This window comes from Aulonocara sp. 'chitande type north' Nkhata Bay, linkage group LG16, assembly GCF_057382095.1.
Source record: "Aulonocara sp. 'chitande type north' Nkhata Bay isolate Kocher_YH1m ecotype deep benthic linkage group LG16, A_spYH_male_GT1.1, whole genome shotgun sequence".
NCBI lineage: Eukaryota > Metazoa > Chordata > Actinopteri > Cichliformes > Cichlidae > Aulonocara > Aulonocara sp. 'chitande type north' Nkhata Bay.
The window spans coordinates 34,181,558-34,208,776 of NC_141359.1; the positions used below are offsets into that span (position 1 = coordinate 34,181,558).

A 27,219-nucleotide genomic window follows, 5' to 3' on the forward strand; every position below is an offset into this window, starting at 1 on the left:
CAAAAAAACAGTTTTCTGCTGCTTCATGATCGCGGGAGCAGGACAGCAGAGCTTAAAGTTAAATGTTTATTCATTTATTTCTCATGCAAGCATCATTGTTCCTTCCTTCTTCATCCCTTCTTGCAGTTCTACAGGTCACTCAGTCAGTACAGCCAGGAGCTTTATCGTAGGGTTGGTTCATTTCCAGCTCACCTTTTTCACCGCTACACCTCCCACTCACCTTCGACCTGCACTTCTCCACACCAGCATGTGCAACTGCATCTGAGTTTGTTGATCTCAACAGCAAAATATTTCAGTTAAAGGCTTCCTCACAGAGCACAGTTTGAATCAGGCACTGAAGGCAGCGGTCACTTTTTTTTTTTTTTTTTTAATCCACTGAGCAAAATATAGAAATATAGAAACCTTACAGTCTGCTCACACTGCTGAGGTGTGACCCTGAGCTGACCCTGTGTGTGTGTGTGTGTGTGTGTGTGTGGGGGGGGGGGTGATGTCCAGAGCTCCTTATATGAAGACAGTCTGTGCAGTGGGTCGCGGCGAGTCATCAGCGCCGGCTCTCATGTAAGATGTTGCTGGAATTGTGGCGTTATTTGGTGTGTGGTGGTGTGTTCAGTTTGATGTGTGTTTAAATTAACTTGCATGTGCCAATATGGTCTGGATGGATGTTTCTAATGGTTACCTGAAAGGAGAGTGAATCCGGGTGAGCCAGTGGATGTAAATCATCTGCAATTGGGCAAATGATCTGCTTTTTAAAAGGATTCGTGTATATGGCATGGGTATCATCTTCTTGTTTATGGGCAGTAGTAATTAATAGGAAGTCACACACACAACATGCATTTATAGTTTTTTATAGAGAAGGGCATGCATGAATTAGCACAACTCAGATCTTAACAACAAATTGGACACAGACAAGAGTAGGAGGTACAAACAAGTGCAGTGAAGCAGCATTAACAACACATTTTGATTTAGTTTTAGAGACTTTTACCTAAAACATAATTTAGTTTAGTCATCATTTAGGATGTACGTTTTTTCTGCTGCATAAGAGATGTTGAATATGGTAAAGCATGGTAAAGCTGAAGTAACAAAGAAGGGTAGATGCATGTTATGTACTAAAGGCACCATGTGAGTGTGTGCATGGTAGTTGGTGACAGAAACATGACGACGTTTTCTCTCTGCAGCCTGTAGAGTACACTAGTTATCGCAGCTCCGGCTCCAGAACGTCCAGCAGGGCCGGGTCAGCCCGTACCAGCCCAGTGGTGAGCCTCTCCTCCTCAGATACGCGTCTCCTCATCCTGGAGTTTGAAAGGATTTAGGCTGCATGCCATGTGGACATAACATTAAATGACAAGATGCTTTCATTGACCCATCGTGCATTTAGACTGAAACATTTAGCTCATGATTCACTGTTTGGAGGATTTGTTCACTCAAAGTGTGTTCAGACAGACATAGAAATATTCACCCCTTACAATCCTTACTCCTCCCATTTCCATCAGCTCCACTCCGTGTGCGAGGTGGTGTACTTGCAGTCAAAGTGAGCAGGGAAAGTGGAAAATAGCTCAACCATAAATAAGAGCGGTTTGCAGTAATGACTCTCACAGGGAGCTAAAATCAGATTTAAAAAAAATATTGTTTATTTAAAACATTTCATGTCATTTATCTTGGGCATGTTGATATTTTATTTTTGGCCGGTGTTTGCTGAAGTTTCTACCAGCTCTGCAGCACAGATGTGACCCACAGACCATTTTTGGGTGTCGATGGCATAAAGAAGATCCGGAGTCTGTGGCAAAATCTCATGGCACAGTGTCAGATGATTTTTCAGATATTTCTAACTCTCCTAGCACTTAAACTATGTTGAGTATTTGATCTGAATGCATCACAGTTAACACTGTCTGCAGATATCTCCAGCATGAAAACATACCAATGCTCCGTATTTAGAGTATAAACAAAAACTCACTCCTGGTGAACTTGTGGAGCGTAACTGCTAAATACATACCATCAAGTTTATCAGTAATGTGGAGATTAACTCCCTGAAGGTCACAAAGGATAATCCCTTTCATGCCTGAAGTGTGGGCTTGGTCCAGAGTGTGTGATCATCGGAGTGGTCGAGTGAGCTTTGGATCAGCTGCAGAGCAGTTCCTGACTGGGACCATCTGTCACCAGCTTGCAGCTGCACAGAGTACTTTAAGTGAAGCATTTTAGTGACAGAAACAGTCCCACAAATGTTCCTCTTTTAAATTAGTGCCATCTAACTTATCACACACATCTTTATGTAGCAATGTGCTGCAGAACGTGCAAACTTGTGTAATAACAAGTTTGGTTTTTTTGCATTTTTGGACAGCACAGTGATGTCTGTGTTTTTTGTTATCGGCCCTTTTTTCACACATCCAGGTTTTAGAAAATAGGAAATGAAAGTTAAATACACTGATGAATAACCTTTACAGCACTGATGGTGATTATTAGTGGTAATTTTAGCCCCTGCTGTACTTTTTCAATTAGTACTTTTAAAGTTTTCTGAAGTCTTAACATTCAATGAGTGTTTGGCTTCTTTGTTGTTGTGTTGTGCCCCCTGGTGGCTGTCGCAGGGCAATTGCAGCTCTGTTGCCAGTTTTTTGAGAAGCAGTAGCAGTGGTCTTCCCAGGGACCTGGACGATGTCACTATTCCCGACTTTCCTGACGTGAGTAGCTTTGCACCCGCAGGCCGAGGCTGTGATGTGAGCTGAGTTCCTGCCTGATTTCTTATATGCCGCCTGTTTTTTGGGGGGTTTTTCCTTTTCCTTTTTAAACTAACTTTGTTTATTATTACTGCAAAGACAGCGATTGCTGTTAACTGGGTTTGTGTGCGAAGTTAATCTGTGTTGAAACTGCAGTTTCTGTGTGTGCTGTTGTTTTTTTAACACAGATCTGCTGTTAGTTTGATATTTTTGAGAGAGCTTTGACATCACTCTGATTAATCATTTGCACGCTGCTACAGAGATGAATTTGTGCTTGTGAATAGATGGCAGATTCCGGTCCTTGGAGGTTTTTGTATGGTGTGTTGCTTTTTATCAGCAGATGTGAAGATAAATCAGTGCTACGGTAGCTGCAGTGACGATTGTGGGACTTCCTTCCTCCCTCAGGTCATCCTCTTGGCCCTGTGGTCTCTCATGTGCCTCTGATTCCTCTGACTGTGTTTATCTTTCTCAACAGGTGGAGGACAGAGATTATCTTGAGAAGGTGAGAAATGCACTTTTTTGACAGTTATGGAGAAGACTGAATGCTATTGTTACAATATGTTTGGATGTATTTTATGTAACAAATTTCTTTTTCGTTGTGTCAGGGATCTCGAGCAGCTTCAGCCTTAACAGCAGCCACGCTCACCTCATTAGGAGGGTCGTCCTCCCGGAGAGGAAGCGGAGAAACGGCTTTAACTGTAGACGCCGAGAGCTCCATACGAGAAATCAAGGTACAGTCCTGTAGACAGAGAGGATTGTGTTAATAGCAGGGATGCTTCAAAACAGTAGCTGGACATGTCCCAGTTGTTTTTTTTATTGATCGCTATTGTTAAAAGATAGTTTGATTAAAAGCAGAAAGACTCATGTCAGAATGAATCGTGTTTTCCTAGCGCAAAAGGCGATGGAATTTTTAAAAACTACATAAAAAAAGCTTTTTTTGCAATAAGCCAAATTTTTAAGACAAAGTTTTTATTTAAACTGTTTCTTTAAACAGCCTCTGAAAAACATAACTCAGTTACTCAGTCATAACAGCCGGGCTAGCTGTTTTGTCAGTTTGTGTCATGTTTTTACCGTTCTCGTTGTCTTTGCGAAGCTGTCCTCTCACGGTGTTAACTGTTCACCAAACTCTCTGCTTCACCTTCACTGCTACTGTCACGCTGTGCTTCTCTGCTCACCTCTGCTGCTGCTGCTGCTGCACTCTTTACCAGGAGATTCACGAACTGAAGGATCAGATTCAGGAAGTGGAAGCCAAGTACACTCAGAACCTAAAAGAAGTCAAGGTATAAACCTGAGAGCCTTTCATATTGTTAACTAACTGGTTTGCCTCCCCTGACTTGAACTGGTTATTGTGGTTTTCTTTTTGCTTTTATGGCACACTGGGTTGAAATCCTTTCCTCTGAGGCTTCTGCTAATACAGATTAATAACTTGTGGAGAGAGTGTTCAATTCTTCCTCAATAAGTAGGAGTGAAAGGACACTAATTAGCAGTCCTTTGATGTGGCTCAAATACGTTGCATGCTAACTGTGACATCTGCATGTGGTCTTTCTTTCTTTTGATGTGTGTGCATGCATGTGTGCTTAATTTCATTTTCACTTACAGAAAGTACATAATTCAGACTTTAATCTAAATTCATTAGTGCAGTTTTATTAACACAGTGCTGATTCATCAACCGCAATCTCATGGAGTGTTACATAGTAAAATAAAAATACTGTATATATAATGGTGCTAGCTGAACAGCACATGGCGACGGTGGTGAAGAAGAACCAGGTTCAGGGTGTGCCAGCCACCTGCTGTTACCGGTTGGAGGGTGATGAGCTAGCAACTGTGATAATCCTCTATCCTTTGTCAATGCATCAGGATGCACTAGCAGAAGTGGAGGAGAAGTATCGTAAGGCCATGGTGTCGAACGCTCAGCTGGACAATGAGAAAAACAACCTGATGTACCAGGTGGACACGCTCAAAGACTCACTCATGGAGCTGGAGGAGCTGCTAACTGAGTCACGCCGAGAGCACGAGGAGAAAGTCAAGGTACGACAGACTGTCTTTAAAACTGCCATTAATATAAAGTGAAGAAGCACAATATGTCATTTTTTATGTTGGATCATAAAAAATTATTTATTCTGTACATTAGCGTGTCTTGGCTCATGTGACATCTCCTGTCAAAGCCAATAAATTCTGTTTAGAGTATCAGCTGGCCCCACAACTTCATAGCCATCTTTACTGAAGAGCTCTTTAGTCTGCAGAGAACTACAACATCACAAAATTAAGGATGTCATGGAACAGCTGAAAATCTAGAACCAAAGCCTGCCGCAGTTTGAATGTTTTAGTTTCCCCAAAGCAGACATGTCTGAAAATAGACACGCAGAGAATCACTGCAAAAAAAGTAGACTGCATATCCAAAAAATATCTACATAGCTTCCACGTCTGGAAAGTGAATCAGTGCAAATCCCAAGTACAGGCACAGGGGCAATGTTCCCTCTAATTTTTCATGTGTCTGAGCGAACGCACAAACTCCCTGAGCAGTCCCTTGGACCACTGTGAGCAACAGCAGACGTGTGCACTGTGGTCACGCCAGCATCGAATTCATCCCAGTTACATGGCTTATTAAAATAATCAAATTACAGCAGTTATTTTTATGTTAGACTACTTTTAATTAACTGCTTTAGCCCACTTACAATGAAAATGAAAAAACAAATCTTGTTCATGACCTGTGTAGTTTGTTAACACTATTGGAAGTAAAAATAACTTGAACTCCAATTTTGAAAACACAACTTTTTTTTTTTTTAATAAAGCTCTGACTTGTATAATGAGTATGAGTCTGTGGTCTGGGAGAGAGTCTGTAACTCTCTGTCTGCAAAATACAGTATATAATGACCAATGTTGGGCAATTAATTATATAGTTACTTCTTCAAAAAAGTAACTGAGTTTTGCAAACAATAAAGTTTTTTGCAGCTGTGTACCTAAAAATGCTGCCAGGGCGTTTTTTTTAAACAAACATTTCAAAATATTTACAGAACAATCAGCTGTTCTGCATCAAATTTGATGCCACACAAATTATTTGTGCCACTCCAAAAAATAATTTCTGTCCGCTATGAGATAAAGGAGAACAAAAGCCTGATACCTGCAGGCCTGACAACAGGAGATGTATCACTCCTGTAACACCTGTAACAACTAAACGCCATGTTATGATTGGTCGACATGGTACATTTTTCGACCAATAGGAAAGAGTGGGGTTTTTTGGTTTTGTTTTTGCTCACAAGCGGAGAGTGATTTTGAGCGTTTTCCTTATAAAATGCCGTTTTTACTGTTTCTTCCCGCAGTAAATATAAACAACAATAGTATTCAGGAAGAAAACCAAACATTGCATATTTTTTATCATAACTTTGGTTTTACGTGGCCTATCAACACAATTTAAAAACTGGTATAAAGTCCGCACTTTTTCCGTCAATTGTTCCGTCTGTCCTCCTCACATCTCCAAAGGTTGTACACGTTGTCATTAACGTGGCTTCACTCCTCATCAGCCGCTTTGCTAGCTAAAACACCGGTGTCGGCACATAAGGATGCTGTCATAGCCTGTCAACAACGTTGATTAACTGCGTATATACGAATGTGAATCATGTGATTGGCTAGGCTATGGGATAAGGTGGCATCGTTCTAATCCCATACTGAAGCAGCCAGTCGCTTACTAACACTGCCAAACAGAATTGTTAACAATTTACTTTAATTTCAATTCAGGTTAGATTTTTTTTTTTTTTTTTTTGTGCACAACGCAGATTTTTTTCTGCGCAGAGACCGTGCCAGCAGTGCGCAATTGCGCACGCGCACAGCTTAGAGGGAACATTGCACAGGGGGACATCTTTTATCTAAAGTATCAAACAAGGCTCTGACATCCTAACTTCTAATAAGAAGCAGTACAAAGGTTTCTCCTGGACAACCCAGCATCTAACAAGCTTCATATAACCCTTATGCACCGAGTGTTTTAAAGAGGTTTGAAACAGAAGTGATGCTGTACAGTCAGACAAGGAAATCATAACTGAGCTTCATTGCTTTTTATTACACCAAAGCAGAGCTGATAAGGTTGCATTAGGACATATGAGACATGTGTATTGTCAGCTCATTAAATCAGTATTGGTATCCAATAAAGGTGTTGAAATTCCCAAAAGCAGCTGTACTGTAATGTTTTTGTGCCCTCTGTCAGTTATTTGGCTGTTAAACTAAATCTTGCTCCCTACAGGAATACGAGCGAGAGAAGTATGCCCACAGCGTGCTTCAGTTCCAGTTCAATGAAATGAAAGAGACGCTAAAGCAAAGTGAAGAGCTCCTAAACGTGAGTACCCCCCATCACCCACTCATTATGAGTGTGAAGCGTTTTGCAGATTTCCATATTAAAAAAAAAAAAAAAAAAAAAAAAAAGTCTGTCCTGTACCTATACTCTCTGTCACACAGAGAGGCTGCATGTTGGGGTGCTTTTCACAGCTTTTCCTTCTTTTCCCGCACAGTTGATACCTGCTCTGCTTTACTTTCATTCTTTTACACCTTTGCTTTCCTTTTCCTGCTGTTTAGGAGATCCGTCAGCTGCGTTTGAAACAGGAGGGTTTTGTTAGAGAAATAACTGATCTGCAGGAGACTGTGGAGTGGAAGGATAAAAAAATTGGGGTATGGCCAATGAGTCAGCAGTTTTTCATTTAATCATATTCAGCTTACTGACATGAAATCAGTATCTTCTTTGCATCACCCTGAATGCCTGTTTTTACTTGTTTTCACTTCTTGCACACTTTTAACTTTGTTTTGCACTCTGCAACACTTTTGGGTGGGTGGCTCTGCTCAGGCCTTAGAGCGACAGAAAGAATACACAGATGCAATCCGAATTGAGCGCGATGAGCTCAGAGAAGAAGCTGTGAAGCTGAAAGATATTCTGAAGGTACTCAGTGTGTGGAGAAAAAAAAAACCACTGTAAGCTTTAGTTGTTTGGGAATTGCTGTTCTGGTGCTTTCCGATGCTAACAATTTATTCTACCTGTGCAGAAACATGGAATAGTGTTGGGACCTGATCTGAGCATCAATGGGGATGTTGACGTGGCAGAAGCTGATGAGTCCTCCAGTGTAGACCCTGCTTCCCAACCAGCTCAGGAGTCTCAGACGACCCCAGCAGAGGGGAACAGCATGCTCGGTAAAACCCACTGTGGAATTAAAAACTTCCTTCCTTCTTACTGCATGGCTCTGCGTACAACTGATGCAAGAGTCTCATTCCAAAACAGTAACGATGAAATAGAACATGTTTTTCTACTATTGGAGTCAGATCTGTCAGATTTTGGAGTGAACTCTTCAATTCCCAGCTTCATGCGTTATATATCACTTAGACTCTGATTTGCACTGATCTGTTAAGGATAAGCTTGGTGATCCTCTGTATTTTTCTGGTAAAAAGGAAAAACTAATTCACTAATCGAGCCTTCATCAGTTACTCACTGTCCAGAAGCGTTAGTCCTTAAAAAGGCTAAAACCATTAACCATAAATATATATTTTTTTCTCTATAACATAAATTTCCATCGTTGTCCATGAACTATTTAAAACACATTCATGTACCACACAGTTGTGGCAGAGTGCATGCTCCGTCTGTGGACGCTATAAAAGATGTGCACTGGTTTGACTGGAGCAAATATGAGAAATTTTATTTTAAGTTTAAGTTTGGCCTTTTTTTTAATCTTTCACTAAAAAGAGGCATACTTCTTCAGGATACTGGAGTGCTAAGTCATCAGCTAACACTAGAAACTTAGCACAAAACATCACACAGAGGCTTGCTGTTTAGTGCTAAGTTGAATATTAGATGAAGTACTAGAATTTCAGTTATAAAAACTAGAGCACGAGCTTACTTCTTAGATGGATTTTAAGACTCAGCAAGCCATATGAGTTTTATTTTTAGTGACCTGAATTAGCTGAGGTAAGCCCTAGCAGCTACAGCCGCACGTGTATGTGTCACTCTGTCGATGAGAGTGGCCACGCCCCTAATAATGCAAACTTTAAGCCTTAATCCGAGTTCACGTTAGTTAATTTAAGAAATTCAGCCTTCATTCAGTTGTTATAAAGGGATAAATTAGTACCAGTCTGTAAACACGTTTCTCTTCTTCTGCAAAGTTTTGCACATTATCGGCTAAAGCGAAGTCAGACTGTAGTGGGAGACAGGCTGACATATTACTGAGAAGCAACTAGAAACATAACGAGAATCACCTCTCTAAGCTTTTCCTTTAAAATATCATCCACTAACAGAGTTGCTTTTTCTATATCATCTTCCATTACTAATGCTTGGCTTTCATGTAACTCTTGCACCTCAGTCACTTTCACCAGAAACACATAAGTGTTGAATCACGACTAACTTTGCTAATGCGGCTGGTGTTGGTGTGTAAATCCTGATGCATCCTACAGTGAGAGGGTTGAATGGACTTCTTCTTAAAAGTCAACATCTGGTGTGTGTAGCGAAAATTCAGTTGGAGTATTCCCTTCTTCTTTTCTCTTACATACTTGGGATCAGCAGCCTTATTTTGATTTTCCTCCTGCCTTTCTTCTTCTGCTTCTTTTTTTTTCTTCTTGTGCTTCCTGGTCATCTTGGCGCTCTGCTTCTCTTTCTGGCCTTTGAATCAGCCAGGTGTTCTGCCTTACCTGGACTTCTGCTGATGCGCTTCCTGATGAAGTGTTGAAAGTCTTGTCTTAAGCCTACACTTTTTTGGCCTTCCATCACTGTATGCTCTTCATGATCTCCCAGGCAACACAGAGGAGACTGAGTTGAGAAGTAGCAGAGAAGAGGAAGAAGTGGGTCCAGAGCAGCAACAAGAAATGCACGAGAAAGCCAAAGAGAATCATATGAGCTCTGATCTTCTCTGTAATGCTGCTGATGTTTCCACACTGAAAACATCCAGTGAAGAACAGCCTCAAGAAGAACAAGAGACATGCTTACCTGCAGAGAAAAACAACATTGCAGAAAATGGTCTCAGTGAGGACTTAAATGCAGAAATCAGTGACTCTCCTGGTACAGAACCCAGTAGCTTTGAGCTGAAAGAGATTGTAACAAGTCCTGATGTTCCAGAAACAGAAATGTCTGAGGAGGTTAATTTAAAAGAGACGAGTAGTCTAAATGTAGTCGAGACAGATGCCAAAAGTGTTAGTGTTGACACCAGTGAGGTGCAAGACAGCAAACAGGAAGCTGTTGAGAAAAGTAGTTTAACAAGTACTGAATTATGTCCTCAACAAAAAGTTGCAGATGTTGCTCCAAAAGAAGATTTAACCGATGAATCCGTTCCAACTGCTTCCAACATTGAAGCTCAACCTGAGCCTGAAAATGCAGAAGAGGCAGAGAACGATGAGGCAGAGGAAACGCCCAGTAAATCTCAGCCTCAGGGTACTCCTGCTTCAGGGAAAAAGAAGAAAAAGAAGAAGAGAGGCAAAAAGAAAGGAGGGGCTCAAGACGACAAGACCAAACAGAAAAATGAAACGGCGAATGAAAAGAAAAAAGACAAAGAACCAGCAGGAAGTAATGATGGATCTGCTGCAGAACTTACTGTTGATGGCTCTGTCACTCAAACCTTTAAGGAATCAAAGATGGATCCAGTCAAGGAAGAGCAGGACAAGCAAGAAACTGAGGAAGTCAATGCAGTGGAGCCGATCGAATCCAGTAAATGTAAAGAACAAACTGTTTCAAATGAGTGTCATGAAGAAGAAACTTTGGAAACAAACACAGTAGAAGAAGCAGAAATGGTAGTACCTGCTCAGGCCATTTGTGAAGCCCAAAAAGAAGTAACAGTGGATCATGTTAAGGATGAACAGAACCAGGGACAAACTTTAGAAACAAAGGCCACAGATACAGTAGAGGCAGAGGAACCTACTCAAAGTTTGTCTCATGCAGAAATTCTCGTGGAAACTGAAACAGACTCCAAAATTGATGATGAAGACACCAAACAAACTTTAGAAACCAACAAGATAGAAGAAATGGAAGAAGTATCACCTTCTGAAAACCCTTGTCAAACAGAAACGCTCAGCAAAGTAATAGTGGATGATGTTACAGAGGAACAGAATGAGGAACAAACTTTGGAAATAGAGACTGACAGGGCAGTAGAGACAGAAGAACCCACTGAAAGTTCTTCTCATTTGGAAGCCATCAAGGAATCAATAGAAACAGATTCCAAAGAGGGTGATCAAGAGGAGAAACCAATTTTGGAAGTAGAGACATTAGAAGAAGTGGAATCTGTGACCTGTATTGAAGACAGTGAAACTCCCAGTGAAACAATAGCAAATCACGTTACAGAAGAACAGAATGATGAAGAAACTTTGGAAACAGAGACTGTAGAATCAGTAGAAGCACTGAAAAGTGTTGAAACTCTTGAAGAATCCAGAACAGATTCTGAAAAAGATGAACAAGACCACAAGCAAACTTTTGAAACAGAGAAAGTACCGGAAATGGAAACGGCAGCAAATCCTGACACAGAGGCCAACATCTGTACAGCCGAACTCAACTCCAACAGTGCAGAAGGCACTGATGGCCTTGACAAAGAGTGTACGTCCAGTGTAGGTGATCCTGAAAGGGTCGGTATCTCAACTGATGGTGATGCCATCCATACTGATCAAACAGAAGAGAAAGTAGAGGCTGCTGATGACAGGAAATCTGACAGCACGTCTAACAACACTGAAAACAGCCATGAAACGAGCAGCAACACTGAAGGAGAATCACACGTTGCAACCAATTGTGACGTTGCTGCCAATGACTCAGAGTCTGCTTCTGAGAGTAAAGACGACACATTCATCCTGCCACCGTCTGCTGATGACTCCCCTATTGGTTCATCTGACATGGAGCCATCCGAAGTTATAAACTCGGGTACAGATGACCCTCCCACTGACGTTACCAGCGAGGTTCCTGAGGAGTCCACTGATGGGGAGCCAAGAGCAGAGACTGAACAAGAATGTCCTCCTGCCATTGTCACATCTCCACGTCAGGATGGTGATAATTCAGAAAACAAAAATCTGGAAGAACCCAAAGATTTAGTTAATCCAGATGAAAAAAGCAACAGTTGTGATGGTGCATCATCAACAGAAAGCCCTGAAGCCTTAAGCACTGAGACTGCAGTGCAGGACGAAGAACTAAAGGTCAGTGCTGCTGTCGTGTTAGATACACCACAGGCTCCAAAAGAAGCTACTGAGACTGGTTCTTCAGCTGATCTGGAATCGGCTGTCGTGGAAGATCCCCAACATAAAAACGATCAACATGAGGAAGCGTCATCCTTGTCAACTGAGCAACCGCATGAATCCAACAAAGACCAATCTGAAAATAATAATCAGTTGGAGAGTGAAGGGGAAGAGGATGAGGAAGATGAAGGGCAGTCTTTTGATTTTGATGACATGGATATCGAAGCAGCTGAAGAATCGACTCGTTCCCAAAATCCAGAGCAGGAAGAAGTTGATGAGGGAGTTGAATTAACAGCAGATGAAACCAACGATGGGCTGTGCCAAAGTAATGCCGAGTCAAATGAAAACAAGCCAGCTGAAGGCAATGATGGAGGCAACCAGGCAGATAAAGACCCAGATATGGTGCCTCAAGAAGACCAGAACTCTGTGGCTCATGAGGAAGCTACCTCAGAAAAGGTGGAAAATGTGTGTGAAGAAGAGAAAAACACACATAAAGAAGAAGCCAGTGAAGAAGACCAGCCAGGCAAAGCTTCAGAGGAAGTCTCGAGCGCTGGAGCGCTGGGAGCTGTTGCAGAGAACATTAACCAGACTGTGTCTTCATCAGTAGAGGCAGGGATAGATGTGGTCAAGAATGCATTGCAGGGTGAAGATGCGAATTTACCAAATAGTGCAGACCAAGTGGGCAGCAATAAAGGGGCAGCACAGTCAGGGAAGGAGTCAAAGAAGGGTGGAAAGAAAGGCAAAGGAAAGGGCAAAGAGGAATGTAAGATGTCGTAGTCTACAGATGTGCTTAATATGCCTTTACTATTATTTTACTGATGTTTAGAAAGCGGTTTAAACCTCAAAGCACTTTGATTCTTTCCAAATAAATATTGATGTAAGTTTGTATATTTTCTTAATCTCTTTTCATTGAGCTCATTTGTGCAAACAAAACAATTTGTGGAAAGATGAAATTCTAAACTGTAAGGTAACTGTAGGTTTATACACATGGGCCATGATGCACTTGATATAACAGGTAACATTTCTTCAGATATTGATGCACATTTATTTTGCTGCTTGTACCATGTCACACATCTCTGATTATATTGCTCTCCAACGGTTCTGCTACAGCATCATTGCATCTCGGTGCAATTTCCGTCATCTACTTATGTCATGAGTCCACAACAAAAATAAATATTAATGGGTAATTGTTATTAAGACTTAAGCTAACAAGCTCGAATATGTTCTGTCCATGTCAGTGTTTAAATGAGTTTAAAGCCATTTTTGCTTTCACAAACTCTGCACAGAACATGTATGTTAGTGTCCGTTTCTTTTTTTTTTTTTTTTTTTTTTGCACTAAATGGAAAACAACTTTGAAATGCTAATAAACACCCTGCTGTTACCTGTTTGAAATGTTGCTCTAAATAAATGTTTTTTAATGAGATTATTTTTAATTAGATATGTTCATTCTTCACATTTACACCTAAATATCATTTTTCTAGCTCATTGTGTGTTGTCATGCAGTGTGACTATAGTCCAGGAAGCTGTGTGCTGTTGCACTGACCCCTCCTCTCCACAGTTTGTGCATGCTAACACCCCCCTCCCATCCCTCACACACCACTCCATCACGCCCTCATTGGATGCCTGCTCTGTTGCATGCATCAACCCCAGCCCCCTCCCTATCATCTCTCCGGGTCCTCTCACCCCTGGTATGTGATCTTATTTTCCTTTTTAAGATGGAACAAAGTCGTTGTAATTATTAAACAGTTGCAAATATGCTGCGATTCTTTTTTTTTTCTTTTTTCTTTTTTTTTTTTTTTTACCTAAAACATGTGCTTTAATTTCAGAGATTCGCCTGAGGAAACTGGTGGATGAGCGTGAGAAAATGATAGAGCAGGTGAACAGGTTTATATTTCTATAAGTCTGTCTGGCACATCTGTATGAATCTTACTTCTCCAGTTGCACCAGCGCCTCCGGTGTCTTGTTTTAAATTCATCGTTTGTTTTGTACAGGTAAAGAAACTAAAAGCCCAGTTGGAACAGAAAACTCAGAAGAACGGCACAGACACCAGCCCAGACGCTGAAATTATTGAAAATGGAAACGATCCAAACATAATGGAATTACAGAGTAAGTCAAATAAATCAGAAACAGCCTGCTAGTTTTTAAGTTCGTGTCTGTGATTTAAAAAAAAAAATTAATCTCTTTTTAAATTCCTTCTAGGGGACTCCAACAGGCAGATCAGCGAGTTGAAGTTCAAACTCGTGAAGGCAGAGCAGGAAGCGACGGCATTAGAACAAAATGTAAGCAGATAAAAATTATTAAATATACTGTGTGTGTTTTATTTTGAAATTTCAGCCACTGCTAATCAGCTAGCTCATTTCTCTCCCCCTGCATGCAGGGAAGGTCTGTGTTTAAAGGCCCCCAGTGTCAGATGGCTCTTTGTGATTCTTTGGTTCTCTGGTCAGACCCCAACTCCTTATTCTGCTCTCCATCTACATGTAGCATTGGATTAACAAATTCTCCACCTGTATGTGGGGTTCCTGATGGGGAGCTGAAGCTCACCATCTGCAGTTTAAAACTCACTGGAGAGGGAGCTGAACCAGTAAAACAATGAACTAACCAGTCTGACAAACACAAGATGAAATGAGCTGGGGCTTCTGCTTAGCACTAGCTGGATCTTGAAAGTAAAAGTTGAAAACATTTCAGACTTAATCTCTCAAACATATTTTAATTGGCTTTTCAAGTATGGAGTGTCAAAGTTTTTAAATTTTCAAAATAAAATGCTTGCTTTTAGCACCTTTAAAGACTTAAATGCTGAGCTTTAAATCATGGATTTTCTTTGTTGTGCAGGTGACCAGACTCGAGGGTCAGGTGACGCGCTACAAGTCTGCTGCCGAGAACGCTGAAAAAATTGAGGACGACCTGAAGGCCGAGAAACGGAAACTCCAGAGAGAGGTAGAGTATCGTTTTCTCACCCCAGAATTACAAGCTGGATAATCTAAGAGGCTCTAATTCAAAGATAATCTGTTCTCTTTCCTCCTGTTCAATCCAACAGCTGCGATCGGCACTGGACAAGATTGAGGAGCTCGAGTCCAACAACAGCCACCTTTCTAAAAGACTGGAGAAGATGAAGTCCAGCCGCGGCATGGCGCAGACTCCATAGCACCAACTGCAAGCAGCAGCTTCATCGTGATTTTAACCAAAAACTGGCTTAAAAAGGGAATCATCCAGTTTTCTGGGTTTCTCTTTCAGCTGCCTAATAGCAACTTTAATAAAACACAAAAAAAATCACAGTTATCCACAGAATAGAGAACACCAACAAGCCATGTGCCATTTCTTTGTTTTCTTTCCGATGAGTGTTTTTCGTAGCATCATGCACACACCCAGAAAGTACATGAAGGAACTGAGGGGTGCGCCCGTTCGTGTACTTTCATTGTGACTGTGGTTGAACCAGAACCGGGCCCACAAAATGTTGCGCTTCCTCCCCCAACTCTCTGCTGCTCTTCACCGAGACGTTTCTTCTCCTAAGTCAAACTGAGGGAAGAGACATTCAGGACGGTGCACGGCGCCGTTAGCGACGGCTCAGACTGTTACCTTCAGCTTCGTGTTGTTGTTTTTTTTTTTCTTTTTGCATCCAAAGCCAAACTAGTTTTAAAATTGGGTTAAAGTCTGGGTGTTTGTCAACTATGCAAGATGGTTTTTGTAGCACCTCAAACATGATCTGATCATTCAGAACATTTTTGGAGTTTTTCATGTAGCCAGCAGTTTACTGAAAGTTTTTGCCCACAGCGTGTATCCGTCTCCTTCTGGGAAACAGTCGTATCTCGGAGCTTTTTCCTGCTTCACGTAGTCGGTCACTGGTTGGCTCTTGTGCACTCACGTAAAGGCTGAGACTTACTGACGAAATGTGACGACAGGGACTCACAAAGCGGTGTTAGCAGGAGATACAGAGCACACTGGGGAGATGCTGCTTCACTGTTTACAGAGCTTTAAACTGTTTGTAAGGAAGCAAAGGACTGTAACCTTCGTGCAATAAAAAATTTAAACTGAACCATTTGCTGTTTTTCTATTTAGATGTGCTTTTAATGCACTGGTAGCATGTTTGCGATCATCGTCATGCTGAAAAATGAAGCTGTTGTCGATCACAGGCTTGCCAGATGGTACTGAACGTCGCATCAAAATCTGACTGTACTTTTCCTTGTTAAGTCCATCAGTTTTGACATCTCCAACACCACTGACTGAAATTCAGCTTCACACCATAACAGAGTGTTTTATATTCCTTCAGAATGGCTTCTTACATCGACCTGTCCACTGAGAGCATTTCTGACCAGGCTTCAGTGGAAACTCTAGACTTTCAGCTGATGCATTTCTCACGTCCTGTGTCAGGTGTTTGCTGGAATTGTTTCTGTTTCTTAAAAACATGCTTTTCAGATACTGTTCATCTGCTACATATAGGTCTTTAGGCCTGCCACTTCTTTTGTCAAGTTTCTTCAAATTTTTCTGTTAACCTGTTGTCTTTGGCATCTTTTCTGACAGGCTGCGAGTAAAAGAATACCTAAAGATAAAATACAACTTGCCGTTGGCACATTACCAGTTAATTTCTTTAGCTAGGTGCCTAGCATTAATTGTCCTAAATAACAAATAAGTCAAAAAATACTGGCCAACACTAGTTCTACCCCTCAGCCTCATAGGAGATTAATACATCACCTTTTTCTAAAGTTATGATTTTCAGAAAAACCTTGAGGTTAAGGTCACTTAGATTCGGACTTGTCTGAGATTTTTAGTAGCTGCACCTATGGTGTCACTTTGAAGTTCGTACATCATTTGGTTCTCACATTATCGCATTCGCAAACTTGGGTGTCTGCTCGTCTGCCCGGCAGGTTGACAACAATACCTCATCAGCCTTTTACAGCCAAAGGGTAATAATGGAAATGGTCAGGCAGTAGGACTGGACTGAAAATGAGTGAAAAAGCAGCCAAGCAAAACTCTTAGACCTTTAGAGAGCTGGAGGACCATTGTTCACACCCACTTTAAAAATTTACAAGAAAGTCTGACTGCTTAGAAGCAAAATATAAGAGTCTGCTCAAGACTTTTGCACAGTATTTTATCTCTCTTCATGTATCACCACAAACATGGTCAAGCTGTCAATTGCCATTCAGAAGTGGCCACACCCCTTTCCATTCAGTCTTTAAGCTTTATTAAAGGAATAAACAGGTGAGCTGCATCCATGTTTCCTCTGTGGACTGTCTCATTTTTCAGCTCCACTTTCAATTTTTTGTACACAACACACAGTCAAACTATCAACAGTCGACCTCCCCGCTGAGCAAAGCAGTGCTGCTTTACTGGATACTTCACATGTCTCAGAACTCATCCAGGTTTAGTAAATGGACTGCTGGGTAATGTAGAGTTCTGCTCCGCGTCTATTTTCCCGTCGCAGTACGTCCTCTTCTGAATGCGCTGAATCATGCGCCGCCCGTAGAAGTCCCGATACTCTGCTGGCAGTTCATCCAGAGTGTGAAGCGCCCTCTCCAGGGCCTGAAGTGCTCGCGTTGCAGCCACGGGGTCTTTGTTACCGTACGGATCCTTCTTGTCGTAGCTGTCTGCAGGTAGATGGCGCCAGAAGATATTAACGCCCACTCCAAACTGCAGAGCGAGCGTGTTGTGAAACCACAGAGCTGTGGAAAACAGGGACGCTGGGTTCAGTCGTGTTTCATGTTTGGCTGTAGGAGGAATGAAGCACTCCACCTACCGGGGATGAAAAGCAGATCTCCGGGCTCCAGCACGCACTCGTATCTCTTTGCTCTCACAAACTTAGGAAACCGCTTCAGATCGGGGGCGTCAATGTCCAAAACCTCTGACTTATCGCCTAATGGGAAACAATGAGAAACACGCTGCTAACCAAGCTCATGCCTGTTGGTGGATAACTTTAACCTGCGTCTTCAAAAACCAACATTTAGCAACCTGAATGCTAAACCAGTAGGTACTTGTTCTTCTAATGTGTTCGAGAAGATCCTGCAGATATCTCCCAAAACAGGCAACTCATGGCAGAATCATCTGCAAAACCTCTTCATGTGATTTTGGTGCCAACTGTCCCTTTACTAAGAGTGGACACAGTACATGTGATACTTTTTCAGCATTAAACCTAACAGGAAGTCCTGTTTTTTTACAGCCACTAACCTGACAGGTAGAGGTGCAAAGCATCCTGGGGGCTGTAGAGGACCACTCTCTTTGTTCCAGTCACCTGAGCCAGCAGGTTGTCCATCACCTAAAGAAACCAAAGTGCAAAAAACCAAGAAGAAGGGACCGTGCATGTTTAGAAAAATACACCGACAGTCCTGCAACAGCTACCTCTGAAACTCACATCGTAGTGCGTCCACAGCTGCAGACCACAGGAGCTGATGCGGAACACGCTGGAGAAGAACTGCTCAGGTTCAAAGAAGTCAGGTGTGTGAAAGTCCTCCGCCAAGCCCGGGAACTGTTTGCTGAGCTCAGCCGGTTCCTGCAGGAGAGAAGAGAAAGCTCCTGTAGTTACGACTTGCAATGTACACCCCAAAAAAGTCATCAGGCTCCATTCTTTGTGAGATTGAAAGTCTTCTTTGTACCTTTCGGACGTCCTCCCCAAGCGAACGAAGGTAGTAGCTCTCATCCTGAAACCAAACCCAGCAGTTTCTCATTAAAAGAATACATTTGTGTATTTTATTACGTGCTCTCTGATCCTCACCTCACACAGGAAGAAGTCAGAGTGTTTCTTCTCTGATGCTCTTCTCACAAATTCATTAAATGGCAGAGTCCTGTCAACGTGGAGCACATGACAAGTGTGGAGATTTATTGCTGTCTGTGTGTTTACATCTATCACTGTGAGGACGGATTGGCTCTTTGTAGCTTTAAAGAGCTGTGTGACACTCAGAGCTGGTTTAATAAAATGCTCTATTCTTAAAAAGCAATACAAACTTGTGTGTGTGCACGTCAGCTTACTTGTAGGCAAAGTTCTTGTGAAGGAAATCCATCTGGGGCACCGTGGACACATGAATCTTTACCTCCTTGTCTCCTCCTTTTTCTCCAAGATAGTCAACTGTCCACTTCTCCAGACAGGGACCCAGAGACACGCCTCTGAGAACAGCCGGTTGACGCTGCAGGGATAACAAACCCGAGGAAACACTTCACTCCAGTCTTTATTACTGATTTCAAATTAACGTGCCTACGATCCAAAAGTTAAGCAATTTACTTGACCCCCACTGGACAATTGAAGATAACACAGTCCAATAGCAATAAAAACTTTTTCTCTGTACCAACATGATGATCCTTTAAAGAGCTAATTGATAAAAACCGGCATATGTCAGCATGGTGTGCAGTGTGTCCTTAAAAAAATGAAAAAAAAAATGGACAAGTGGAGGACAAAAGAAGAAGCAGTTTCAGCGGCAGTTGCAGTATACGGTGTGTTAGGTGGATGAGTTGTACAGGGAGATGGTCACAGGCAGGAATGATTTCCTGTGTCGTTCAGTGGTGCTTTTGGACTAGACTGAAACTTCATCCAAAGAAGAGCTTTGGATGTCCTTCAAGAAACCTGGAGAACTATTTCTGAAGACTACTTAAAGAAAGCTGCCAAAGAGAGTTCAGGCTGTATTTCGGAATAAAGGTGGTCAGAAAAATGTTGAATTTAAAGTTTGTTAGAATTATACAAACTCCGTTTTTGCCTTATAAAATGTGTTTTATACACATTTGAATACACATACACATGTGTGTATTTGAATAAATTGCTGCCCCTATTTGCCATGTTCTGGGCAAAATACAAAGAAATCAGGGATGGCTGAGACACTGAACAACACTGCGTGCATAAAAACTTCCCTGATAGCAGTGAAGTATTAGTAACAAAGTCCAAGTTGATTGTTTTTACTGTGAAAGTTTTTCAGTTGTCTTGCATTGTGTCTGGAAAAGCTTCACACTTTTTCACAACCAAATTAAACCTCAGCCTAAACAATTTGTTAGCTTGAATGCTGAAGATCAGCTCTTTGATTTTAGGAGGGAGAGGAAGTGAAATATACTTTCTCAGCCCTCACATCCCTTCAGAATAAACGTCCGTTTACCTAGATTAGGATATAAATCATTCAAATTATCTCTAGCTGCGGCATTAAAGCAAACTACACGTAAATGAATCGATAATAATGATCCAATACATAATTCATGTGATTCTCCATAAGGAGCACTTTCAGTATTTAAGAAAATTTTGATGTTAAAACTTGGGTATTTTTTACTTTTATAGTGTATTTTCTGTGGCAATAAGAAGTGGCTGGATTCTTTTTATAGAGCAAGCTGTAGTGGGGAATTAAATATGTACGAGCGAGTGTGATGGTGCTCATGTGAACTGCTGCTGTCTCTTTTTCCTGCGGCCCTGCCCTCGTGCAGTGAAGCACATCCGTCTCACCTGTGGATAAATGTTCCTCAGAAACACCTCCCTGTCTACTGCTGCGAAGACCGGCACAGGTATTTTCTCCTGGAGCTCCATTTAACATGATTTGACGTAGAAAGTCTTCAGTCAGTGATTGTAAACACTCACACTGGGTGTTACGTTATCAAAGTTCCCCATAGAAACGAAAAATAACTGTAAAAGTTGGCTTTAAAAGAAAAGCGGAATAAACTTTAAATTATTCGTAACTGCTAGGCTTATTTTAATGATATTAAAAAAACAGCGTCACTGTGTGTTTTATGAATATCTGTTTGCAGGTTTTTAATGTGTGACGTGTTTCTAACCGGAAGATAAAAGAGGATGGACAAGAAAGCTTCGCCCAGAGCAGATATGGGGAAAGACCGTCCACTTCCTGTTAATTCCATTGTACATAAACTAGCTGTGGGTCAGCAGGAGGAGCAGCAGAGGACGCACTCAGGCTGGTCCTTAATATAAATGATCATAAAACAAAAAAGCCCATGTTTGTTTGTTTGTTTATTTTCACAAATAGAGCATCAATAGTGTGTCTCACCTAGATAAAAATGACGCTTATGTCCGTTAGCTTTTCTTACGGGAAGCCGATTTGCTCACAAAACGCTAGCATTTTGCTAATGCGTGCTGATTGGTCGGTTATTCCTCAGTAGTTCCAGTTTCCAAGCGATAACTAAATATTGGAAAGGTCGGTAAGCCAAAGGAAAACGTTAACCCCGTTAAACTGACAATGTTGGCTACAAACGTTAGATGCCTATCTAGCGAGCGCCCCCTATGAAGTCCCGAAGTTCAAAGAATGGCAGTTCTTCACTTTATCAGACGCTCTCTGGCTTCAGCAAACCTACGGAAAAAGATGGCGCTGCCCATGTTAAGAGGTTGTTTCAGGTTGCAGTCAACATTTAGCTTCAATCGCCTGTTTTTAAAAGAGCGACTCGTCCTGAACCGGCTCGGTAACAGGCGACTACCTCCCTGTTCTCCCGCCGCTGTCGCGGCAGCGGTCCGTCGCTATAGCTCGGACCAGGGAGAGCAGAAGCACCAGAAGGTGGTGGTGGTCGGCATCCCGAACCCCTTCATCTGGTTCCGCACCCGGATTTACTACTTCCTTATCAGGACGTACTTCGACAAAGAGTTCAGTATAGAGGAGTTCACGGAGGGGGCGAAGCAGGTGAGTGGAAGGCTGAGCTGCAGAGCCCAGATTTCCTCCGTGCTGTGTGTTAATGTGTTATTAATGATGGTGTGCTGTTTTCTGCAGGCCTTCTCTCATGTTTCCAGGCTGCTGTCACAGTGCCAGTTTGAAGCCTTAGAGGGCCTCGTAGCTAAAGATGTGAGTGCGCTAAATACACCCGCATCAGGCACAAATTCACTTGGTAACAGAGGAGAGGACCACAGGAAATGAGAGCATCGGTGGGCTGTTACAGAGCTTAAAGAAAATGTTGCTAAAGTAGCATAAACGTGCAAGAGCTTTAACGTTATAATTTGTTTAAAGTACCTGCAGTAAATTATGCAGAGTCGTTTAATGCACTAAAACAGGAGGAAGAACTGAAGATCGTCATTAGGAGTAACCAGGATTAGAAATGAGTACATCAGAGGGTCAGCTCAGGCTGGGCTGAGATGATTTGGACGTGTGCAGAGGAGGGACAGTGGATATACTGGGCAAAGGATGTTGAATAAAGAATTGTCATGGATGTAGTGAAGGAGGACAAGATGAGGGTTGGTGTGACAGAGGAGGATGCAGGATATGGGGTGAGGTGGATGCAGATCCATCTATTTGCTGTGGCAACACCGTTTCTGTTTACTGCACAGTGAACTTACCACATCAGACTGCCACAGCCGGTCTGAACCAGCTCTGAAGCTGGAGATGTCCACATTAATAAACCCTGTTAGGGGACTATTAATGTGTGGGAATGTGGAAGTGTCGTTGTTTAGCTCTGTGGGATAAAAAATTTGCCATATGACTTATTTTTATTTTGTTCTAACTGATAAACATTGGATGAAGCAGGGCTGGAAGGTAAAATGATCTCACAAAGGTTGGGCTGCGGCAGGCCCAGAGGACGGCAATTCAGGAAATTACCACAATCGCCAAGAGATCGTGGCTGTCACTGAAGTGTGAAGGGCTGCCAGTCACCCTGCAATCACCCAGGTCTGATTACACTGCAGGGTATCTTGTGATAAGAGGCCGGGGTGTAAACAAAAGATGACGTGAGGTACTATTGGAAACATACCCAAGTTGTCAGCAACATCACCCTATCAAGTCCTATTAAACAAACAGAGACACTATGGAAAAGTTCACTCCTGTTTCCTCTCTGGACAAATCTGCTTAGTTGTTGTTTCACTGGTTGGTGAAGTTCTGTTAAAGAGTATCGTGCTGAGGGATTTTTGTTTTCTCTGACTGAGAAAACAAGGATAGTACACCTTCTCTGGGTGGTAAACAGTTGGTCACATGACCATAGGAGCATACCCTCCTCGAACATGACGACCTTCACGCTTTATTCATAACTGAGACCGTGAACTCATCTGGAAATTACTGCTGTCACAGAGCGAGGTAACTAATCGCTGTGCAGACTTATTTACAGTCAGACAAGCAGAGCAATCGCCCCCTACTGGCCATCAAAAGGAATGCAGGTTTAAGGCATTGGCTTCATTTTATTACACCTGTCCATCTTTTAGACTGTCTGCCAGTTTGTGTTTTGTGCTTCAGGTAGAGAGCAGAGTAGCAGAAGGTTTGACAGAATAGAGACGTATGAAGGACATCTGTGTCCTTCTAAGTGCTTCTAAAATACTGTAAGGTGATTTAGATAGATTTAAATCACCTTAAGAGACTCCAGAGTAAGACTAACTCCTCAGGTTCAGGGCTTTGCTACTAAATATGCAATAATCAAAACATCTGGCCTTGTTTTAAAAGATAAACTCAGGATTTTAAAGGCTTTTTATTTTGCTTGTTCTAAATTTCTCAACCATACAGCTGATTGGGAAGCTGGAGGAAAAGTGCAACCTGCTGCCTTCCGACTATAAGAAAGCACTGTCTGCAGAGCCCGATGAGATCATGTACACAACCCCCGGGGATGTGGGAATCTTCTACGATGACAACGGTAAGCATGAAGTGTCAGGATTACTGGCAGGGTAAGACTGTCTGAAAGGCCTTAAACCTGCTTGTGAGTTTCCTCTGAAGTCTGAGGACTCAGACTGTGCTACAGACATCCAACCACCCACAACACACCCCAAAGAAAGAAGCACTGAGAGGCCTTTTAAGGTTTTGATAAGTTGACTCCCCCTCGTGCTTCACAGTGGTTTGATCCAGTCCCAGATCACAGAGAGACAGACGCTGGAAAAGATGAGAAGCTCGGGTGTGGGGCGGGGGCTTCACGGTCACTTTGCTTCCTATTTTGGCGTCTTCTATTCAAGACATGTGGATGTCTTTTCTGACTTGCAGCAAGTCTGCAGACGTTAGTATAAATGTTTACGAGGCTGTGATGATGTCACAGTTGGCGTGTGCAGCTGCGAATGCTGCGATCATAAAGAAGGTTTAAAACTGGGGTGACGTGTTCCTTCCTTAAGATGAACATGCACCATGTTTGTTTTCTTTTTTTTTTTTTCTTTTTTTTTCTTTCTTTTTTTTTCCGCCTGTCCCATTTGGTTCTTTAGCCATCAGAGTTGTTGTCTGAAGACCAACAAGGATACCCAATGGATTTACTTTGCCAAATGGATCATCGTGGCATTGCCGTATTGGTCCATTTGGTCGATCTTTGTTTTTATTATTTATTATATTTTATTTTCAGATGTTACAGACGGGACAGACATGAGTGAGAGATAGGAAAGGGAGAAAGAAAGAGGAAGGAAAGGAAAAACAGAAGGGGAGAGGGACAGTGAGAAAGGGGGGGAGAAAAAAAATAAAAATCTCCTGGATCACCTGTTGAGAGAAGAATAGAAAACAAGCAAAAAAAGACAAAAAAACCCAAAAACAAAGCAACATACTAAACACAACACCATCGCGTTAATCTAGCTAAGTGTAAACAGCAGTAAATACTAAATATTCAATGTTGTTGTGCAGCACGCAGGACAGATGTGCTTCGAAGTAGCAGCCAAGAAAGGTGTAATTTGGGTCTACGAGCAGTGAACACCCGTGTGCATACCTGTGTGGATCAGCGCGCTTGTATTCCAAAGGTTTCTCCATGTAACGATCTGCTAGGGAGTGTGGGGGGGCCACAGCCCCGTCCTCCAGGGTGTGAAGCAGGTATGGAGGAGATCAAAACTCCAGACATCCAGAGGCCCCCAGAACACAAGAAACCATGGAAGACCAACAGAGGGGCAGCCGCGCCACTGTTCCAGTAAGAGCTGAGGAGAGTCCCAGATGAGGGTTCACTCAGCAGCCGCGGAGCAGAAGCCAGGGGGAGTTGCAGTGACGCGCCCGTGAGCTCCGCCGGCCGCCAGCTGTGCCTGAGTGACCGGGCCCCAGGCCGAGAGGCCGGGGGCACCCCACCCCCGAAGGGGCCCGAGCGAGCCCCAGGCTCCAGGCCCCGATAAGCGGCCGCCAAGGAGTGAGCCGGTGTGTACCTGGACACCCACCCCCAGACACAAAGAACCACCAACGCACCGACACCTGAGGGAGTCCGCCACCGGCAGGGGAAGTGGTGGTAGGTGGAGATAGGCCTCCAAACCTTGGAGGGCCTGAGGTGTCCCCAGAGAGCCATGTTTGTTTTCACTGGTACAACAAAGCCTCAGATACTGTATTAGTCCACAGCTGAAAATAGTCCCCAGCAAACACTCTTGTTGTGGTTGTGGTGGACTGCTGAGTGCAGCAGTAGGAAGCTTTAAATACAGAAATACATGTGTATACTTGTTATACACTATATCACCAGTACGTACGTTATAGTGAGCACTCACTCACCCATCCAAATCAGTCACTTCCATGTCCACGGGTGTATAAAATCAAGCACCTAGAATGGATTCGAGAGGGGGGAGCTCACGATCAATGATCTGAAATGGGTTTCATGGTCGAGCAGCTGTATTTGCTGTATTAGAGCAGGGGAGACTTGTTCTCTGGAGTGATGGATGACACTTCTTCTTCGACACCTACCGCTAAACTCAGACTCATCCATCGGATTGATGGAGGAGTTTGGGCCAGGTGACAGTACTTGTCTGACTGCATTGTACCAAGTGTAAAGTTTTGTGGAGGGGGGATTATGATGTGGGGCTGTTTTTTAGGAGATGACCTCAGCCTTTTAGTTCAAGTGAAATGAACTCTTATTGCTGCAGCATACCAAGATGTTTTTGTCAATTTTATGCTCCCAACTTTGTGGGAAGGCATAGGCATGGCTCCTCCTGTTCCAACATGACTGCGCACAAGTGCAAACAGCGAGGTCCATAAAGACATGGATGAGCGAGTTTGGTGTGGAAGAACTTGACTGGCCTGCACAGAGTCCTGACTTTGAGACTGTGAGCCAGGCCTTCCTGTCCAACAGCAGTATCTGAACTCACATATGTGCTTCTTGGAGAATGTCCAAGCCGTGGGCCAACATATTAAACCCTATTGATTAAGAATGGGATGTAACGCAAGTTCATATGTGTGTGAAGGCAGACAGTGAATATTTTTGGCAACATAGTGTATATGTGCAATGAGATTTACCTGTATAAATAAAGGTGGAAATGAACTGTTTACGTTTCCAGGTAGGAAGTTTGTCAGCATCCTGATGCGTTTCTGGTATCTAACGAGCGCACGCCTTCCCGAAGACTCCATGGAGGGAACTCGTATCTTCCAGATGGCCATTGGAGAAGGAGAACCAGAAACTAAGAGACTGCTTACTGCAATTTATGAGTGAGTATCTTTTTTTTTTATATTTCTGTACATTTTTCAGTTACTTGGAGTCATTCTGATCTTTCCTTTTACCTCTCTGACAGATTCCAGAGGGAGTTTACTAAAGGAGTTCCTCCAGACTGGACCATCACCAGGATAGAGCACTCCAAGCTTTTGGACTGAGGTGGTGTTGAAAGAAAAATAGTCACAGCTCAAGATTATCCACACAGGGGGGAGTGAGACACAGCTCCTCAATGAAAAGGACTAAGTTGGATTTTTCCACAATTTACTTAAGCAAAGACACAGGAGCCAATCACAGCCGCTCTACTAAATACCACCTTGGACTCCTGGTTTGTTTCCTCGCTCTTTCATAACGTAGAAATTAGAGTTTCAAGCCTGATTTGGCTTGTAACCCCTGCTCTCAAAAGTCGAACACTTTCAGGAAGAAAGTGTTATCTTCCAGTTAACAGTCATGTGATCCCAGATGGGTGGGGTCTTCAGACAGATTAACAGCGACCAGCTGATTTGAAATGAATACACTGTGATGGTGCTGATGCGATAAATGTCTCCCAGCTCAATCTGACCTAAGTCTGACGAAGTGACTGAAACCACTGAGATTTTTTTAATCTTTTTTCAGTCGTTGATCTGCTGCTGTGTATTCTCATCTTTAAAAGCTGAACGCATTATGAGATTAAACACTTCATGTGAAATCATTCCTTGAGAGAAAACACTCACTGTTTTTCAGAGAAGACCGACCGACATCTGCTTCTGTAACTGTGGAGCTGCGATCAGGATGTATGTGGCATTTTTTTTCGTTTTTGTTTTTTGTCTCTGATTTATTTCCTGACCCTTTGCCTTCAGGAGTTTTTGGAGTATGAACCTGCTGTACATGTGTCTCTGATGGTTAAGGCAGCTTCACAAAGCTGCAGCAGACTCGGTTTTATTAAAGATTTGAGGAATGAAGTGTATGCTGCTCCTGTGCAGTTTATGACGCGTTTGTTGGTATATATGATGACAGCATGTTTGTGGATGTTCTAGGTTTTTAAAAAATAAACAAAACTATTGGAGAGGGGTGGGGTTTTTTTTTGGTTTTTTTTAAGGAAAGACTACATTTCCAAAATTACAAAACTGAAACCTTT

At 42.5% G+C, this 27,219-nt stretch overlaps 3 protein-coding genes across 23 annotated transcripts in view; 2 read left to right on the forward strand and 1 right to left on the reverse strand.

Annotated features, from left to right (window-relative positions):
* Window positions 1-15,906, forward strand: part of lrrfip1a (leucine rich repeat (in FLII) interacting protein 1a) — a 51,424-nt gene extending 35,518 nt beyond the window's left edge. For 8 of the 21 annotated variants that reach the window (XM_086266966.1, XM_086266969.1, XM_086266972.1 and 5 more), the window contains 13 exons: window positions 127-171; window positions 496-558; window positions 1,176-1,253; window positions 2,580-2,672; window positions 3,184-3,210; window positions 3,314-3,439; window positions 3,917-3,988; window positions 4,566-4,736; window positions 6,943-7,035; window positions 7,272-7,364; window positions 7,537-7,629; window positions 7,733-7,877; window positions 9,466-13,299. In XM_086266966.1, the coding sequence (XP_086123092.1) occupies window positions 127-171; window positions 496-558; window positions 1,176-1,253; window positions 2,580-2,672; window positions 3,184-3,210; window positions 3,314-3,439; window positions 3,917-3,988; window positions 4,566-4,736; window positions 6,943-7,035; window positions 7,272-7,364; window positions 7,537-7,629; window positions 7,733-7,877; window positions 9,466-12,653 (4,287 nt within the window). In that variant the 3' untranslated portion in view covers window positions 12,654-13,299. Of the gene's footprint in view, window positions 1-126; window positions 172-495; window positions 559-1,175; window positions 1,254-2,579; window positions 2,673-3,183; window positions 3,211-3,313; window positions 3,440-3,916; window positions 3,989-4,565; window positions 4,737-6,942; window positions 7,036-7,271; window positions 7,365-7,536; window positions 7,630-7,732; window positions 7,878-9,465; window positions 13,300-13,702; window positions 13,753-13,867; window positions 13,983-14,075; window positions 14,156-14,705; window positions 14,811-14,910 lie in introns of those variants that run through there. The other 13 variants (XM_086266981.1, XM_086266982.1, XM_086266983.1 and 10 more) reach the window with 9 other exon arrangements.
* tyw5 (tRNA-yW synthesizing protein 5) lies at window positions 15,463-20,707 on the reverse strand. Its single transcript, XM_086266989.1, has 8 exons — window positions 20,278-20,707; window positions 18,831-18,985; window positions 18,577-18,646; window positions 18,458-18,502; window positions 18,217-18,354; window positions 18,033-18,120; window positions 17,605-17,721; window positions 15,463-17,530 (listed from the first exon to the last, which is right to left on the reverse strand). Exons 1-8 carry the CDS (start codon window positions 20,356-20,358, stop codon window positions 17,223-17,225), a joined length of 1,002 nt encoding a protein of 333 aa, XP_086123115.1. The 5' UTR covers window positions 20,359-20,707; the 3' UTR covers window positions 15,463-17,222.
* Window positions 20,241-27,149, forward strand: maip1 (matrix AAA peptidase interacting protein 1). The gene is made up of 6 exons (XM_086266990.1): window positions 20,241-20,336; window positions 20,577-21,454; window positions 21,542-21,613; window positions 23,252-23,378; window positions 25,954-26,101; window positions 26,185-27,149. The coding sequence occupies exons 2-6, from the start codon at window positions 21,086-21,088 to the stop codon at window positions 26,261-26,263; spliced, it is 795 nt and encodes a 264-aa protein (XP_086123116.1). The 5' UTR covers window positions 20,241-20,336; window positions 20,577-21,085; the 3' UTR covers window positions 26,264-27,149.
* The last annotated feature ends 70 nt before the right edge of the window (window positions 27,150-27,219 follow it).

Bases quoted from the DNA above. Each gene is read 5' to 3' on its own strand.
- tyw5 (XM_086266989.1), bottom strand. From the start codon at position 20,358: ATGGAGCTCCAGGAGAAAATACCTGTGCCGGTCTTCGCAGCAGTAGAC. The intron at 18,503-18,576 runs GTGAGGATCAGA...GTTTGGTTTCAG, and splicing joins CTGACTTCTTCCTGTGTGAG to GATGAGAGCTACTACCTTCG. The intron at 17,722-18,032 runs GTTAGTGGCTGT...GTTTCCCATTAG, and splicing joins TTTGCACCTCTACCTGTCAG to GCGATAAGTCAGAGGTTTTG.
- maip1 (XM_086266990.1), top strand. From the start codon at position 21,086: ATGGCAGTTCTTCACTTTATCAGACGCTCTCTGGCTTCAGCAAACCTA. The intron at 21,455-21,541 runs GTGAGTGGAAGG...TGTTTTCTGCAG, and splicing joins TCACGGAGGGGGCGAAGCAG to GCCTTCTCTCATGTTTCCAG. The intron at 23,379-25,953 runs GTAAGCATGAAG...TTACGTTTCCAG, and splicing joins AATCTTCTACGATGACAACG to GTAGGAAGTTTGTCAGCATC.